The sequence below is a fragment of the Ascaphus truei genome, chromosome 4 (genome assembly GCF_040206685.1).
Source record: "Ascaphus truei isolate aAscTru1 chromosome 4, aAscTru1.hap1, whole genome shotgun sequence".
In the NCBI taxonomy this organism is placed as follows: Eukaryota; Metazoa; Chordata; class Amphibia; order Anura; family Ascaphidae; genus Ascaphus; species Ascaphus truei.
In genome coordinates this window covers 416,191,632-416,206,115 of record NC_134486.1, presented here as the reverse complement: position 1 = coordinate 416,206,115, position 14,484 = coordinate 416,191,632, and the positions used below count along the sequence as shown (strand labels likewise).

Genomic DNA, 14,484 nt, shown 5'->3' with positions numbered 1-14,484 from the left:
CTCCTATTGGCCCAAGCAGCATACGTTTGGTACTAGGTGGCGAGTAGATTTTTTGGTGATTTGTCAACCACTGATGATAACTATACACAAATATATCCGGGGACAGTACAAGGAGCTTTCAAAATAACTATTCATCCCACGGGCAGTACAAAGGACTTGGGTCATCCCTTTAAGTTGGAGGAAAGGAGATTTCACCAGCAACAAAGGAAAGGGTTCTTTACAGTAAGGGCAGTTAAAATGTGGAATTCATTAACCATGGAGACTGAGATGGCAGATACAATAGATATCTTCATAAAAAGATTTTACATTTTTAGATAGGAAAGGTACACTGGCGACACACTTTATTCGAGCTCGGCTAGTCCCACGAATTCGGGTATACCCGGGTGTATTGAGGTTTGTGACTGTTTTCTGCCCGGGTGCATTGAGGTATTTTCTAAGCAGGGATTGAAGCATTTTATTCCCACTGGCTGCAATACTGCACAGTATATATATATATACTGCATTACAATTCATGAATTTATGCCATCTGGTAGACACGCGAAGCATTGCAGCCTATTAAATCCTAATCATTATCATTTAACAGATCAGCCGCCCGTCAGCCAGGCATGAACCCAGGCTGGGAAGGCAAACACAACGGGGCTTGTCAGAGGTGAGGAGCGGCGCATTCCAGGTATCTGCCAGGTACAAACTGGGCATTTGCTCGAATAAAGTGTGTCGGTGCAGTATACAGGGATATACCAAATAAGTATGCATGTGAAGGATGATGATCCAGGGAGTAATCTAATTGCCAAGTCTTGGAGTCAGGAAGGAATTTATTTTCCCTTATGAGATATCATTGGATGATATGACACTGGGGTTTGTGTTTGCCTTCCTCTGGTTCAATATACTGTAAGTACGGATATAGAATAATGTATCTGTTGTGTAAATGTAGCATAGGTTGAACTTGATAGAAGTATGTGTTTTTTTAACCGCATCTACTACAGGTGCAAATGCCTGTTCTGAACCGCTCTTCGAGGAAAATCTGTGACCATCTCCCGCACACCCCGCTAAAGAGTCCACAGCAGGACCATCGGACTAACACAGCGGGGGTCCCTGCGTCTGAATGGGACTCGCTTTGTGGGAATCCTACCCGGTGATACCTGTCTGTAAGAGACGCGCAGTAATGATAGACTGAATCAGTCCCTCTCCCTGCGCGAATAGAACAGCCGATCGCGGGGGTTTTATTTTATTTTAATAACATTATTGTAGCAGAGGGTCTCCGGAGCTGAACCACATTGATTTCAAGTCCAGGGACCACCTGCTTTCTGAGTTACAGACCCCGGTATGGGGTGCCGGTATCCAGTGGCCATGTTTAAATTCTCCCACGTCACAGCCCACGTGATCGGGAGAATTTAAACAAGGCAGGGGGATACAGCACCCCATAACGGGGCCTGTAACTCAGGAAGCAAGGGGTCGCCGGACCTGAAATCTACGTGGTTCAGCTCCGGAGACCCCCTGCTACAATATTGTGTGATTAAAATAAATAAATAAAAGCTCGCGATCGCCTGTTAGATTGAATCAGTCGCTCTACCCGCGCACCTCTCTCTCTCTCTCTAACTGCACGTGTGTTAGACAGGGGAAGCCAAGTAGGATTCACACAGAGGACTACAATCTGTAGGCCGTACAATTAGACCCCTACGCGTGAGGATATGGAACGTATTAGGAATATTACTATAGGACGGGAAAGCCATAAAGTTTCGCTGCATTTTAAAAAATGTCACCAGTCTGACCCGTCAGGTCTTCTGTATCAAGGCATATATATATGTAACGGGTATTCCCTGTGAATACAGGCGCTACTACCTGCTGTGTATACCTGTGTGGCTCTCAGGAGCCTAAGCCTCCACTCGGGGAGCCTGGGGTACATACATATAATACAATCTCGTGGTGCAACGCCTCCACCTGCGATGGCTCCCACCAGAGGTGGAGTGGTTCCTCGCAGGACAAATATATATATATCACTCCACACACAGCATGTAAAACAACCAATGACTTTACTGGTGCAAACGTACTTATTCATATATCAACAGGTGTCCCTCTCTAGAGGAGACACTAACTACTGCGTCTCGCAGGACGCTCCCACCTCCACCAGGTGATCCCACCCCGTGTCCAGTACCCACACTCAATGTTCCCACCTCCCAAGGGAGATATGTATATGTGACTGCGCAGCCACTATGTCCTGTATGAATAGGTGGTATAGTTGGTGCACTTGATGATTACCTGCCGAGCACTCCAGTGCCCGGCCCTGCCAAGGAGCATCACAAAGGATCCGAAGACTGCCGAATACAGGAACTACCGTCCGGGGCGATCCTACCCAGATGGCTGCTGCAGCGGAGGTCTGAGCCCAAACCTCTGGATGGATGCGCAGCGTCCTCTGTGTCCCTAACTGACTCTGGTTAGTAAGGGGCAGGGTCCCTAACCTGGGGTCTGTCCCTGAAACACTCAAAGCTACTGGTGGCTCAGGACTATCTGGGGCCTAGGCGGCTGCTGGCCTAGTGCAGGGAGTCACTGACTCCTGCACCCTACCGCCTTCCCCTAGCTGCTCCTGACGCCGACTAACGTGCTCCAAACCCGGCGAAAAGTATCTATTCTCCTCTGCAAGGAGATGCTGTAGCCCTATTGGCTCCCTGGGGTCATGTGGTGCGCTCCTGAGGCTCATGGGATATGTAGTCCCTGCTGTGAGCCCTCTCCTGATTGGCTATGCCATTCGCGCGATCACTGCGCATGCGCGAGCTTCAGGGGGCCTCCCGTCTCCTCGGTTCTCACTACGCATGCGCAATGCAACGGACAATGGCGGCGCCCTGCAACGGGAGCCGCCGGGAGCTTCGCAATGTGACCGCAGCCCTGGCAACCAGCCGCACGCGTCCCCGGCAACCCCACACACACCTATCCGACCCCACTCCAGCGATCGACCGACGGGTCCGCCATGGGGCTCGGCGGCACCCGCGATCGCCCGCCAGGCGAGGGGGGGGCGACAGACAGAGGGGGACCTGGCTACATCCTCCCCTTGGTTAAAACCCCAACGTCCTTGCTTGGGACACAACTTAAATAACTATACACAATGTTATAAAATAAAAAGGCATATCAATACGACCACAACTTAACACATCGACTGACTTTACACGATGTTACACAACTCTGTGAGCATTACAATTATCGATTGTATTTTGCTCCGAGACCACTGCTGAGCCTCATAATGGGGTGCCCCAATTTGGTCATAGGTTACCCGGTTTGGGGGGTACCTGACTCTTTGGCTCCTACGGAGCTATTCTTCAGCAACTCCCTCTGGGGAGTAATATGTACAGTCCTGAGGCTCAGCCTCTTCCCTTGAGGGGAGAAATGTCTCTGAACAGTCTCTGTTGGGTACAAAGCTTGGGCTCTGTGGATCCAAAGGCTGGCCTGTTGGTGCCACCTTAGTAGGCGTTGGCCTACGGGGCCCTTTACCCGTAGCTCCTCCGGGAGATGCCCCTTCTGTGGAATAGTCCCTTTGAGAGGGTCCTTCCATAGGGTCTTCAGGAGTTTCAGAGTGGGTTTCGTTATTTACAGTCTCTTGACCCATCTCTGATAAGTCAGACTCACCGTTGAGCGGTGTGGCCAGTATTTCTGCTTCTTCGTCTCCCACTTGTGGGATGGGGAGAAGGTGATTACGATGCCAAAACTTTACCCGGCAGTCAGTGTCTTTGATGCGATAGACCAGGAGGCCAGGCATCTGTGACTCTACCTCATATACGCCGTCTCTCCATCGGTCCGCCAGTTTATGTTTTCCGGGGACTCCCAGATTACGAAGCAACACAGCGTCCCCAGGACGTAGCTCCCGATACTTGACTTTATTGTCATATCGTCTCTTATTGCCAGCATTCAGTTTATCTGTAGACTTCTCAGCCTGTTGGTAAGCTTGCTGCAAACTGTCCTTTAGTCTTTGCACATACTTAAAATGGGTAGCATTGTGTATCCCATCCGTTGATACTCAAAGACGCACATCTACTGGGAGTCTTGCCTCCTGCCTAAACATGAGGAAGTATGGGGAGAATCCAGTGGACTCATGGCGAGTACAGTGGTACGCGTGTACCAAAGCCTCTACGTGTCGACTCCATTCTGTTTTCTGCGCACCCTTCAGGGTTCCGAGCATGTCCAACAAGGTCCTGTTGAATCGTTCTGGCAAAGCGTCTCCTTCGGGGTGGTACGGAGTCGTCCGTGATTTGGCAATGTTCAGCATTTTGAGTAATTCTCGGATCAGAGTGCTCTCAAAATCTCACCCTTGGTCTGAGTGAAATCAGTTTGGGAGACCGTAGTGAACGAAGTACTTCTCCCATAGATGGCCTTCTGGTCTTTCGTGGGGAAGGCCTGAGCATACAGGGTGTAATGGTCCGTGATAACCAGCATGTTACAGATTCCTCGGGTATCGGGTTCAATACACAAAAAGTCCATACACACCAGGTCCATTGGACCAGAACTCTTGAGACAGGCCATGGGTGCTGCTCTGGTAGGCAAAGTCTTGTGTTGGACACACCGGGAACAACGGCGGCAGTGTTGTTCCACCACTTCCCGCATCTTGGGCCAGAAGAAACGGTCTCGGACTAACCCAAAAGTCTTCTCTACACAGAGGTGCCCATGCTCATCATGTAGAGACTTCAACACCATATATCTCAAGTTTTGGGGTAGCATCAGTTGTCGCCTATCAGGGTGGTTGTGATATTGGAGTACCCTATAGAGCAAGCAATTGTCTATCTCGAACTTGTCCACCTCACGCATTAGCAACGCGATCATGTCTCGGGGAGCACTTTTCAGTAGAGCTGGATTCTTTCTTTGAACAGCTTGCCGAATGATGCTGATTACGGGATCTCTCATTTAATAGTCCACTAAGTCTTTCCATCTTATGACTTTGTCGTGGGTTATGTTCATTCCCTTGGGATCGCAGTAGGCGGCGGGGATAGCCTGTGACTGGCACCCTAACGAATCTGCAACTCGTAATTCGGGGAAGGCCACCTGATCATTGATGACGGCCGCTATGCTACACATTGCTCGCATCCCTTTCTCGGGGATCTCTTCCCATTCATCATCATCGGGAGTAGCACTTAATCCTGGTCGTCGTGATAGAGCGTCAGCTCCAATGTTCAAAGGCCCTGGCTTGTACTTCAGAGAGAATCTGTAGTTACATAGGGTGGCCAGCCATCGGTGCCCTGCTGCATCCAATTTGGCGGAAGTATTGATGTACGAGAGGGGATTGTTATCCGTCCTTACCTCAAACGTAACACTATAGAGGTAATCATGAAGTTTCTCTGTGTTCGCCCATTTGAGAGCCAGGAACTCTAGCTTGTGAACAGGGTATTTCTGTTCACTGGGTGTCAGACTGCGGCTGATGTAGGCTACAGGCCGAAGACCCTCTGGGTGCTTCTGATGCAGGACAGCGCCCAGTCCATTGAGACTGGCATCCACATGCAGAACGTATGGTTGTTCTGGATCGGCATACGCAAGCACTGGTGCTTCAGTCAGGCTTTTCTTCAAGTTCAGGAAGGCCCGTTCACACTCGGACGTCCACTTATCACCAAACGGTTGAAGGGCCGACGTGGCCTTCCTTCCGGTATCTTCGGGGTATATTTTCAACAGATTGTTCAGGGGTTTAGCTCGACTAGAGTACCCTTCCACGAAGCGACGGTAATACCCACAGAAAATAAGGAATGATCGCAGTTCCGTGACATTCACGGGACGCGGCCAGTTCTCTACCGCTTCTACTTTGGCCGGATCGGTAGCAATTCCTTGAGCAGACACGATGTGTCCCACGTAGGTCACCGAGGTGTGACAGAAACGACACTTGTCGAGGGATAACTTCAATCCTTCCTTTCCAAGACGGTCTATCACCTTAAGCAGCCCCTCTTCGTGCTCCTCCAGGGTCTTCCCGAAGACAATGATGTCGTCCAGGTAGACAAGACACTCCCGAGGGTTCATGTCCCCAATTGTTTTCTCCATCAGTCGCTGGAAGGTAGCAGGAACTCCACATATACCTTGGGGCATATGCGTAAATTGGTAGAAGCCCAGGGGGCAGACGAAGGCTGTCTTTTTCTGGTCCTCTTCACTCATAGGTACCTGGTAGTACCCAGATCGTAAGTCGAGCACACTAAACCATTGGCTCCCGGTTAGAGCATTCAGGATTTCTTCAATGCGCGGAAGGCTATATTGATCGGGTACCGTACGATTATTCAGAGTTCGATAATCGACGCACAATCTTACAGATCCATTCTTCCTCCTTACCACCACTATTGGTGATGCATAAGGGCTCTGAGACTCCGTCAATATCCCAGCGGTCTCCATTTTCTTCAGGACGTTCCTTACATCGTCCACATCCCTGGGGGCGATGCAACAAGAGCGTTCACGGAACAGAGTGGTGTCACTCAACCTAATGGTGTGTTGGGCACTGCGACTGCGGCCCACATCCATCTCGCTGGTGGAAAATACCGTCCTTCTTTCATTCAGCTTGGCCGTCAGTCGATCCTTCCACTCAGTTGGCAGCGTCGAGTCTCCGAAGTTGAAATCCAGATCGACTAACTACTCACCCACTGCAGCGGCGTTCACCTGGGGCACTGTTTCTACCGGGCTGACGGGATATATGCTGCCCAAACTGTGTCCTGCATCAATGTCCATCGGGAATGCAGAGATATTTTGAACATACACGTAGGTTCGTAGAGGAATTTTGGTCATCCACTCTCTCACTTCGGGTATTATCCTATACCCTCTCTGGGTCTCTTCCTCAGGGGTCTCTCCAGAGAGATCATATCATCGGTCTCATCTCGATCGGGATAACAGCACCAGACGGCCATGCGTTTCACTCCCCCTGGTAAAATGGTCGTCAGTCCGCATTGACGATTGTAGAGGTCCCCGTGATGCTCTAAGGCATATACTCTGTTGCACTCCTCTCTCAGTACAGGGTCAAGGAGTGGATTTGCCTTTGGCAATTCATTGGTCTCTTTCAGGTAGGCTCTGATTACGGCTCGCACTATATCCGTATTTGCTCCCAAGATGACCGGGTACTGACACTGTCCTTGAGGCTTCGGGCATACCATTGCCTCCCCATGCACGGGATGTTTCTTGCCGGTATTCAATTGAAGTATCTCCAGTTGAACTCTCACAATCCCATCGATGGGGTAATCTTCATTGCTCAACCCCCTCACCTTCATATGTTCCGCCGACCGCAGGGGACAGTGCTTAAGGTGTTGGTCATAGAACTGTCGGTATATAATGGTCACTTGGGACCCGGTGTCCAGTAAAGCAGAGGTATAGACTCCTTCTACTACCACACGCACGATGGCAGAGGGGCCTACCTGATAGTAACCATCCCCGCCCGGAGTTCCATCGTCTGGGCTTAGGTCAGTAGGAGCTTCGGGAGGTGCAGGGTTGGCCTCGGATGTCTTGGCTTCTGTGGTCTGTATCCGGCAGATCATGGACCTAGCCGAGCTTCCTTTACTGGGCGGTTTGTTTTCTTGGGTGACTCCATCAGGGCACTCTCTGGAGAAATGGCCTTTCTGTCCACAACCATAGCAGACGATATCTTTAGGATCTAGTCGTCTTGGGTAAGAGGGGGAGGATCTCCCCGAAGTCCGGCCTTTCGTTGAGGGCGACTTGGGTTGCTCCTCTTCCTCTTTGACAGGTTTCTTGATCCGGCGAGCGGAGGCTCCAGGGAGGTCACTCGCAGGGGGATCTTTGACCTAGGGGCCTGTATGCAGCTTGGTATAGGCTTCATGCCCCTTGACGATCCCCAAAATGTCCATGAAGGTAGGGGGAGGCCCCTCCATTAGTGAGCACCTGATCATGATCACTATGTGATGCGTGGGGATGGCCCCTCGGAGGAACTGCTTGCGCCGGTATTCGTCCATCTCTGAGGCTAGTATGAGGCCGCAAGTTCGCAATTTCCACAGGACCAGCTGAATTCGTTGAAGGAAATCTGACAGGTCTTCCTTCTCCTTCTGTCTGAGACCGTAATATTTGAACCACAGATCACTCTCCTCTTCATCTTTGCCATAGATCTGGACTAACAAGTCTACCATCTGATGAGCAGAGAGATCAGGGTCTTGGTCGCGCTGTGCACTGACCATAGTGGCTGATGGCGGTCGGAGGCTTTCCAGGATTCTCTGACGCCTTACCGCTTCAGAGCAGGGCCATTCATCGATCACCTTGACGGTGTGTTCCTTCCAAGACTCGATGCTCTCTTCGCCTGCGGGGACAGGAACCATTCCTGAAAACGCCTTCAACTTCCTGTAATTTTGAGCTTGGGCATACGTAGTGATAGCTTCCACAAGCTGCGGGAATGTCACTCGTAGCATGGAGCCTCCACTGTCTGCGGAACTTGCGATCCCCGCTCCCTGACTGTTAGGGGTTGGTGTGAAGCTGTTCATTAACCGGTTAGGGACCGGTGATGTTGGCGGGCTAACGGCCCAACTGATGGCCCCTTGCCTAGCATCAGAAGAGAAAGTCACTCGGGGTAGGGATATGTCTGATCTGATGGGTGTACTGGCGGCCATATCTTTGCCTTCCCAATCCGCATGTCTGGTAAGGGAAGTTACATGACTGGAAACGGTTCCAGGGTAAATTAGAGGGCACCCTTGCGGTAAAGTCTCTGGTAGACACACTACTTGTGGGCCTCTATCAGGGGGTATAGCTTGTTCGGTGGCCAGCAGTAGGGTGTTCTCTTGCTGGTCAATTTTGTAGTGCTTGCTGATGAGGTGGGCTCCTGCCAGACCAGGTAATGTCCTTACTGCGCTGCAGACAGTAAACATGGATACATCGTCAGGTACCCTGTCTACGGCGACTACGTGTCACAAGAGCTCTCCTAGCTTTTCGGCCCAGTCAGCCACTTGTTGGGGCGTGAGCGCAGACATGCTGACTGATAGGATACTATGTGAACTACTGAGTAGGGCACCCCGTGGCTGGATCTCAGCAGCGCCTCCAAATGTAATGGGTATTCCTTGTGAATACAGACGCTACTACCTGCTGTGTATACCTTTGTGGCTCTCAGGAGCCTAAGCCTCTGCTCGGGGAGCTTGGGGTACATACATATAACACAATCTCGTGGTGCAACGCCTCCACCTGCGATGGCTCCCACCAGAGGGGGAGTGGTTCCTCGCAGGACAAATATATATATATATCACTCCACACACAGCATGTAAAATAACCAATGACTTTACTGGCGCAAACGTACTTATTCATATATCAACAGGTGTCCCTCTCTAGAGGAGACACTAACTACTGCGTCTCGCTGGACGCTCCCACCTCCACTGGGTGATCCCACCCAGTGTCCAGTACCCACACTCAATGTTTCCACCTCCCAAGGGAGATATGTATGTGTGACTACGCAGCCACTATGTCCTGTATGAATATGTGGTATAGTTGGTGCTCTTGGTGATGGTTACCTGCCGAGCACTCCAGTGCCCGGGCCTGCCAAGGAACTTCACAAAGGATCCGAAGACTGACGAATACAGGAACTAACGTCCGGGGCGATCCCACCCAGATGGCTGCTGCAGCGACAGCGAAGGTCTGAGCCCAGACCTCTGGATGGACGCGCAGCGTCCTCTGTGTCACTAACTGACTCTGTCTAGTAAGGGACAGGGTCCCTAACCTGGGGCCTGTCCCTACAACACTCAACTACTGGTGACTCAGGGCTATCTGGGGCCTAGGGGGCTGCTGGCCTAGTTCAGGGAGTCACTGACTCCTGCACCCTACCTCCTTCCCCTAGCTGCTTCTGACGCTGACTAACGTGCTCCAAACCCGGCGAAAAGTATCTATTCTCCTCTGCAGGAGATGCTGTAGCCCTATTGACTCCCTGGGGTCATGTGGTGCGCTCCTGAGGCTCATGGGATATGTAGTCACTGCTGTGAGCCCTCTCCTGGTCCCCTGATGAAAACAGTTTAGCTGTTCAAACGCGTAGGGCCAGGTGTGCTGTGGATCCTTTCAGCGTCGTTTCAAAGTTCTGCTCGACATCTTCCTGCTTGACATCTCCGTTCACTGTGTGGCGTCATCTGTCCGTTCCGCCGCACACAGTGTCCCCGGTGGGAACTTAGATCATCTGGAGGTGTGTTCCCGGGGAAAGGAAACTGTGGTGAGCTTGACGTCGTGGGTTCCTGCTGGCAGAGATACACGAGGGCTATACCGGATGCGGTGGAGTCACGGAGCAGTGTAGCAGAGCAGCGGCGCTTCCAGATCCTTTGGAGCATGAGTATTAACTCATAACATGCTTTTTTATCCTTTATGTTTGTGAGTTCATTTTATGAGCCTTTTATTGGGAATTAAATTCTTTTTTGCACAGTAATGCACTAGGATTGGGCGCTTTTTTCTTCTATTTTCTATGCAGGTGGAGAGGGAGGTCGTTGTGCCCTTAAAAGAAGCTGCCATTATCCTGTTAGTGCTTTTTTGTTTTTTCCACATTGGACTTCATTTGGACTCCAGAGGACTTATTATAGAGTTTGTAATTAAGTGGGTCCACAGCACATCTTTTTGTTACCATTTATGTATTTGTTGATTACATTGATTGCATAGTAGGAGATTATTATTGATATATAGGTTAATATATATATTTTTTATTACATATTTTTTTGTATTTTATTGCTGTCACACTATACCCAGGCGCAGTCCTTAACTGTAATATATATATATATATATATATATATATATATATATATATATATATATACATTAATGTGTCTGTATATGTGTCTGTATATTCTTCATTGTATATGTATTGGTGTATTTCCAATTGCCTTTCAGGCTTTTTAGCCTGTGACATCCGTCATTCACTTTTGCGCCGGCCCCTTTTACATCGTATCGTCGACGTTCTAGGGACTACTTCAGCCGGGACTTGTAGACTCCAGTATCACTAGGCCCCTGAAGAAGTTCGGTTTTCCAGAACGAAACGCGTTGGGTTATCATAGTTCCTGTGGACCAAAGCGCCGCTGTGCTGATCTGCTGCTGTGAGGTTGGAAAGTGGATTCCTGGAGGAGACGCACGAGACATCCCAGCCTTGCAGGACCCAGAGTGGTCACATCGTCCATCTTGCACATAGCGCATGCGAGTGTAATGAGCTCCCTGCTCTTGTTTGTGTTATAATAAATTGTGTTGCACTATATTTTCTCTTCTCTCTTTTACAGATCTGTGAGAGTTCCTGTTACATCCTCCAGAACCGGATCCCTACACCACATCAATGCTTGAATATCACCTACACCCCGTGAGTGAGCAATCACGCGTTTGAAGTTTACTGTATATATTTTTTGCATTACACCATTGCACGATGTATATATATTTTTCTTTTACATGCCCCACGAGGGGAGCTTTGCGCTGAGTGTTTCTGTGACAGGATTCGCACAGAGAGAGAGGGAAGGACTAACAGGAGGTTACGTACCGCAGGCTTCTGGCTGCAGAACCAGTGCAACTAATTGCACTTGATTTATCAAAGGACAAACTCCGATACTTAGATTGTAAGCCCTTCAGGGCAGGGACCCCCTTCCTGTTACTGTCATGTCTGAAGCGCTTATTCCCATTATGTTTTATATTATTATGTCACGTGTATTACTGCGGTGACGCGCTATGTACATGAATGGTACTATATAAATAACGATATACATAGATACATAGCTGTCAATGGGATCCCTTTTTGCAACGTCTGTAAAGAGACCTCCAGATTCATAAAAATGAATAAAAACGTCCACGAGGAGATGGAAAGTATTCTCCCTCACCTGCCATTATCCAGAAGCTGCTGCCACATCTCTGGCTCTCTGCCTCTCCGCTCCCTACTCCACACCTCCTGTTCCTCTGCTCAGGCTGGACTTTGTCCTGGAGGAGGACCAGACGCCACCCCTCCTGTTCCTCTGCTCAGGCTGGACTTTGTCCTGGAGGATGACCAGACGCCACCCCTCCTGTTCCTCTGCTCAGGCTGGACTTTGTCCTGGAGGAGGAACAGACGCCACACCTCCTGTTCCTCTGCTCAGGCTGGACTTTGTCCTGGAGGAGGAACAGACGCCACACCTCCTGTTCCTCTTCTCCGCCCTGTCTGAGTGTACAAGGGTCAGGCTACAGAGAGGAAATGGGAGCCAAAGCCAGAGAGAGAAATGAAGTAAATAAACATTTAGTAATGTTACTCTGTTCACTGCTAAGCTTGAAAGGGCTGCAACACCTTATAACTAGAGGTGGGCGAAATATTCACTAACATGCACATTGCAGCTTGAATCGCAAGTGTGAATATTCGCAGATGGATTTTTAGACACTCGGCTACTTGCGTATGTAATACCGCTACTGGCTGGGTCACATGCTGGAATGTGATGACCTGTCAATATCAGACCTACCCTGTTATGGGGCAGGGTTACAAGCCCAACCCCAGGGTATAAATACTGTCTCTCTCCCAAAAGTGGGAGTGTCTCTTTCCTCCCCCTGTGGAGTGAACAACAGCTATCCTGGTCCCACAACGGGACACAGGAGGAGCACTATGTAGGAGGAAACTTGGATGGGCCTCAAGCCTTGAAGTGACCTTCTTAGGGGAAGCAATAAAATAGATATACCTGCAATAAAATCTTAACCAATGCAATAAATACCATGGAACCATAAGCAAGTGTGATTCACTGTCTTGGGGTAAAGTAAAGAAAGTGTTACTCTGGACCATCCTACTATCCCAGAGGATCCATGCTAACTGGAGGTGGTGCAACCATGAATAAGGTACCCTGTAAACCCTGTCCTGTTCTCTACACACCAACGCGGAGCACTCAGCTTTCCTGTTACCTCACACATACGCACCACATTGCAGTAAATATGGAGTAGCAGACCAAATCTCACTTAGGGTTGGGTTAAAGGTGCTATATATATATAGCATTTGGAACACTGCGCCATACAGTATAATCACTCACTGTAACACTTATTGCTCCATATAACCGCTCCCTATATCTTCTATTACTCCACATACTGCTCCCTAACCCTCTGCCTATTGCTTCCTATACTGTACCTGCTCTCCAGAATGCCTCCCTATCTCCCCATATTGCTCAATACAGCTCAACCCAGTTATAACGGGATCCACTACAACGCAGATTCGCTTATAACGTGGCTCCCGTTTTTAAAAAGCTAAGCTGCATTTTCTTTTTTTTGGCAAACTTCCAGGAGTTGGAGAGGATTGTCCCACCCTTTATAGCTTGCCTGCAACTGCTCAGGATTGGCTGTTAACAGATTCCTTTAACTTTTTGCCCTTTCATGCACAGTTATGGGGTTCATTATGTGATATAACTACAATACTTATAAGCAATCAAAATCTGTGTAAATGTGTCACAAGACATGTTATACCTAGTTCTCCCTTCAGTCTTTCACTATGTGGTAGATTTTGTTTAATCCTTTCATTTCTTTTTAATACATTTTGGCATTTATTTAGTACAGTACTCAATAAAAATGTAGGATTCATATATCCAAAGGCCAACTAAAGTACTTGTCATAGCCCTTTGTATGTCAGTGTCCATGTCCATACTGGTGACAGGTAAAATATCTTAAAAAAAAATAAAAAATTCCTGGCAAATCGCGTCACGAAATCACATAAGGAGTAGAAGCTGAAAATCTCCTACCTCTCGATTCTGGGATCATACTGCCGACACACCCACACACTCTATTGATTCTGGAATCGGGCTGCTGCTGGTGCCTCCCGACAAACACACACATCACATTATGTGGACCCCAAGCACCGCGTTATAGCAGGGTTCAGCTGTATAGCCACTTCACATAATTTCACCCGAACTCCTCCTATATCTCCTTCTAATCGATCAATATAACTCTTATAATTGCTCCTAATAACCGCTCAGTAGAACTCCTCCTATTGCTCAGTATAACTCTTCCTATTACTTCACATAACTGAATAATATTTTTATCTTCTTATTATGCCTTACGTTACAAGACACGATGTTACGTTGTTTTATAACCATAGTGATGCTGTCGAATCTTCAAAATGTGTATCGCGCATGTTTTTAATAATGTTTGTCACTCTTTGATAAAGTATCAGCATGTGCGAAACGCGTTGGAGGATGTTTGCCTCCTCACACGGCTCAAATAAAATAATTTTTTCCCGCTCGTGGTTCTTTTTATTGATTTTCCAACATGTCTGGTAAACAAGTTTTCAAAATAATTATTTTTCACAGATAAATTTGACCCTGTAATCTCCGTGTGGCGCTGCCCTGTCTTTTCACATTTGAAACAGTAGGGGGTATTTTGGGCTCACCGATCTGATGGCGTGGATAGCCCAATCAAAATAGAAGTGAAGCCCCCACCCCTTCTGTTTCTGGCATCCAGGTCCTGGTCAGGGTCATGTGACAGCCCAGAAGCAAGTCACATGACCCGGAAGTGCCAGGGGTCTAGAGGCGCTCAGTTTCAGACGGTCCCTCGACATGATGATTAATCATCATGTAGACCTAGAGAGCATCTCTCATGTTTTATCATCAGATG

At 48.8% G+C, this 14,484-nt stretch overlaps 1 protein-coding gene across 2 annotated transcripts in view; it reads right to left on the bottom strand.

Moving 5' to 3' along the window:
• LOC142493979 (epoxide hydrolase 1-like) overlaps positions 1-11,851 on the bottom strand; it is a 98,484-nt gene extending 86,633 nt beyond the window's left edge. Inside the window, exon 1 of one of the 2 annotated variants that reach the window (XM_075598804.1) lies at positions 11,754-11,851. In XM_075598804.1, coding sequence (XP_075454919.1) covers positions 11,754-11,782 — 29 coding nt within the window. In that variant the 5' untranslated portion in view covers positions 11,783-11,851. The remainder of the gene's footprint in view (positions 1-11,753) is intronic. The other variant, XM_075598803.1, reaches the window with a different exon arrangement.
• Positions 11,852-14,484: the final 2,633 nt, after the last annotated feature.